The sequence below is a fragment of the Octodon degus genome, unplaced genomic scaffold (assembly GCF_000260255.1).
Source record: "Octodon degus isolate 3935 unplaced genomic scaffold, OctDeg1.0 scaffold00093, whole genome shotgun sequence".
Classification (NCBI taxonomy): Eukaryota; Metazoa; Chordata; class Mammalia; order Rodentia; family Octodontidae; genus Octodon; species Octodon degus.
In genome coordinates, this window is record NW_004524669.1 from 8,422,509 (window position 1) to 8,425,900 (window position 3,392).

General features: G+C 59.0%; 1 protein-coding gene across 2 annotated transcripts in view; it reads left to right on the top strand.

The window, feature by feature from the left end:
- Eps8l2 (EPS8 like 2) overlaps window positions 1-3,186 on the top strand; it is a 19,888-nt gene extending 16,702 nt beyond the window's left edge. For both annotated transcript variants that reach the window (XM_023722749.1, XM_023722750.1), the window contains exons 16-21: window positions 905-1,010; window positions 1,441-1,560; window positions 1,719-1,791; window positions 1,910-2,090; window positions 2,203-2,335; window positions 2,423-3,186. In XM_023722749.1, the coding sequence (XP_023578517.1) occupies window positions 905-1,010; window positions 1,441-1,560; window positions 1,719-1,791; window positions 1,910-2,090; window positions 2,203-2,335; window positions 2,423-2,503 (694 nt within the window). In that variant the 3' untranslated portion in view covers window positions 2,504-3,186. The remainder of the gene's footprint in view (window positions 1-904; window positions 1,011-1,440; window positions 1,561-1,718; window positions 1,792-1,909; window positions 2,091-2,202; window positions 2,336-2,422) is intronic.
- Window positions 3,187-3,392: the final 206 nt, after the last annotated feature.

Below are 3,392 nucleotides of genomic sequence, written 5' to 3' on the forward strand. Positions count from 1 at the left end.
AAGATATATTTCTTTTTTTTTTTTTTTTTTTTTTCCCGGAACCAGGGATTGAACTCAGGCCCTTTTGCTTGCCAGGTTACATGAATTCACTACTCTCATGCACTGACTTAGATACCATGAACACTTAGCTACCACTGTCTCCCAGTGGGCTGTGAAGCTTTTTTTTTTTTTTTTCTCTTGTACTGGGTGATGAACTCTGGTCTTTTGCTCAGAACTACATCCCAAGCACCTCTTTTTGAGATTGGTTAGCCTGGCACAGAACTTCCCTGCTCCAGTTACCACAGACTCCTGGAGTGATGTGGGAGAGGCTTCAGCCCCGCCTGCATACAGCCAGGAGAGACGAGGGGTGTTGGCTAGCATGGCCCCCCCGTACTGTAACCCTGCGGTGGAGGTAATTCTGTGCCCTCCCCACTGTGATCTCTCTCTTGGCCTCTGGATGGCCTGAGAAGTCTGTCACTCACATGATCCAGGGTCTGGTTTCTGGAGGGAAAGGGTCAGAGACTGCATCACACACAAGCCTGTCTGACGCTTGTGCCCACTGGGCCCACACATAAACATTTCCAGGGTCCCTCTGCCTTGAAGGCCTCATTGCCCCACAGCACCCCATTGGTCAGGAGAGGTGGTCCCCTGGGCTCGGTTAAACCATGTACCTGGCACTCAGGGCAGTGCCCTCTGCACTTCACCCCTGGGGCAGAGGACAAGGGGACCTAGCCACTTGTCAGGCACACATCTGGCTCCAGCTCCCTGTGGGGTGGGGCTGGAAACCACACCTCCTGCCCCACCTCCCACTGCCTCTCCCAGCCTGCCTGGCAGCAAAGCTGGGGTGGCCGGTGGCGGGTGCCCACTGCTCCACCCTGAGGAGACCCCAGCCCAGGCTTGGCCTCAAACCTTCTGGTGCCCACAGGGGCTGCCAGCCAATGCCAGCCATGGCCAAGTACGTGAAGATCCTCTACGACTTTACAGCCCGCAACGCCAACGAGCTCTCAGTGCAAAAGGATGAGCTTTTAGAGGTGAGGAGTGGGCTGCCCAGGGAGCTGGGGAGGCCAAGGAGACAAGTGTGGGACATGGGGTCAAGCCTGTCTCCAGGGTCCCCAGCACTGGGGTCTGCTAGGTCCACAGGGTGAGGCTCCTGTACGACAGGATGAGGGGATCCCTGCATGGGGACCCCAGGCATGCAGAACCTGGTGCTGGCCCACAGGCTGTGTGCTTGACAGGGGCTTGTCACACCTACCAGAGAGCCTGCGTTCGTACCAAATCTGAATCCAGGCCAATTACTGAGGGACAGAAAACTAAGCAAGGGAGATTGGGGGTTGGGGGAGTGCCTGCATCTACAGCTAGACCCAGAGGCCTCTCCCTCCGAGACTTGGTGGGCTGGGGTCCAGGATAGCGGGATGGCTGTGGGGAGACCCCTGGAGGGCTGGCCTGATGCATTGCCCCTAGGTGCTGGAGGACGGGCGGCAGTGGTGGAAACTGCGCAACCGAAGTGGCCAGGCCGGCTATGTGCCCTGCAACATCCTAGCGGAGGCACGGCCTGAAGATGTCATCTCTGCCCCAGAGCAGGTGGGTGCCCTACGTGTCAGCCTCCCATCCTGAGGTTAGAACTAGTGGCCCCCTCCCTAGGAAGGCTGTTGCAGGGGTTTAGAGATCCTGGTCCTGGGAGGTCCAACAGCTTCCACCTCACCCTTTGCCTGTCACCCTCCCCTACCCCTCTTGGGCAGGCCAGTCAGAGATTCTGGGGTCCTGCCAGCCCTACCCACAAACTGCCCCCGACCTTCGCTGGCAACAAGGATGGTGAGGATTGGCTTAAGCAGAGGTTTATGGGGGCCTTGTGGGCGCGGTTAACCTGGAAGGTGGGTTTTAGTGTTGTGGGCCAGGCTCTCAGGGCGGGGCTGAGCACCTGTGCCCCTAGAGCTGATCCACCACATGGACGAAGTGAATGATGAGCTGGCCAGGAAGATCACCCACTTCAAGATGCAGCAGTCGCGGCCCTTCCGGGTGGAGCGCAGCCAACCCGTGCACCTGCCACTCACCTTTGAGTCAGGGCCCGAGGAAGTCCGAGCCTGGCTGGAGGCCAAAGCCTTCAGCAGCCGGTGAGCAGCGTGGGGTGGTGGGGGGCAGGAGGACTTGGGTGCTGCAGGGGACTCAGGCGGAAGCCTGAGGTGCCAGGCTACCGCACCCACCACCCCACCCTCACACTCCCAGCATCGTGGAGAACCTCGGCATCCTGACTGGCCCCCAGCTTTTCTCACTCAACAAGGACGAACTAAAGAAGGTTTGCGGGGAGGAGGGCGTCCGAGTATATAGCCAGCTCACGATGCAGAAGGCAGTTCTAGAGGTGAGCACCCACACCTCTTCCCGTGCACCCTTATGCTGAGGGACCCTGACCTACAGCTCTAGCTGAGATCTCATCCATCTTCCCTAGAAGCAGCAGAGCGGGTCGGAGCTGGAGGAACTCATGAACAAGTTTCATTCCAAAAGCCAGAGGAGGGTGGAGGACAGCTAGACCTGGCTGTGCCATTGCCTGGATGGGCAGAGGGCTGCACCCTGTGCTGGGCCTACCCCGTGCGTCGGGTGTCCTCTTCATCAGCGTGTTTATTTTGTACCAAGGACGCAGGCCAGGTGGGGCGGGCACTTGCTTCCAGGCCTAGGCCTGGCTGGCCCTCCTCTACCCCCCAGTTAACACACTGCCCACACCAAGGATCAGGGTCAGCCCAAACCTGTGCCCACCCCTGGGTCCTCAGCCACCTATCCCAGACCACAGAACTCCCCAGGGGGATGGAACTCTTGCACTGGCCTCCTGTGCGTGGAGTGCTCTTGGCCCTGGGATGCTGACCCCCAGCCTGCCAGCTTCTGCCTCTGCCTGCTTGTCTTACCCCCACACTCAGAAGGGTTGGAGCTCAGAGCTGGCTGGGCAGTGACCTGGCCTCCAGATTTTCCCCACCCCAGGTGCTTCTGGGAAAGAGCAGCCTGATCAGGGTCTCCAGGAAAGGGCCCCGTCAAGGTCGGAGGGACCTGAGGACTGGCTTCAGACCTCCACAGAGCCCAGAAAGAGCTTCCCCTGACCATGTCCCAGTTCAGTAGAGCCTGCCTGCTATGCTGGTAGCTGTCTGGGGCCCGGAACAAGTGTCACACTCAGAGATGAGACAAGGAGGCTCTGAGGCCATGTCATTAAAACAGTTATCTCCTGGTAGCAGAGTGTCTGTCTCCTGGGGGTAGGATCCTGGGCCCCCTAAGCTGCAACTCTTCTAAGCACTGCAGCAGAAGACAAGAGGTAGAAAAGCTGAGGACCCAGGGCTGCAGGAGCCCGTCCCCTCCACACCTGTCCATAACCCTTGCTGGGGTCTTCCCAAGTCTGACAGGCTCACCGTGTTCAGTTAGTGAGGACCATCGCT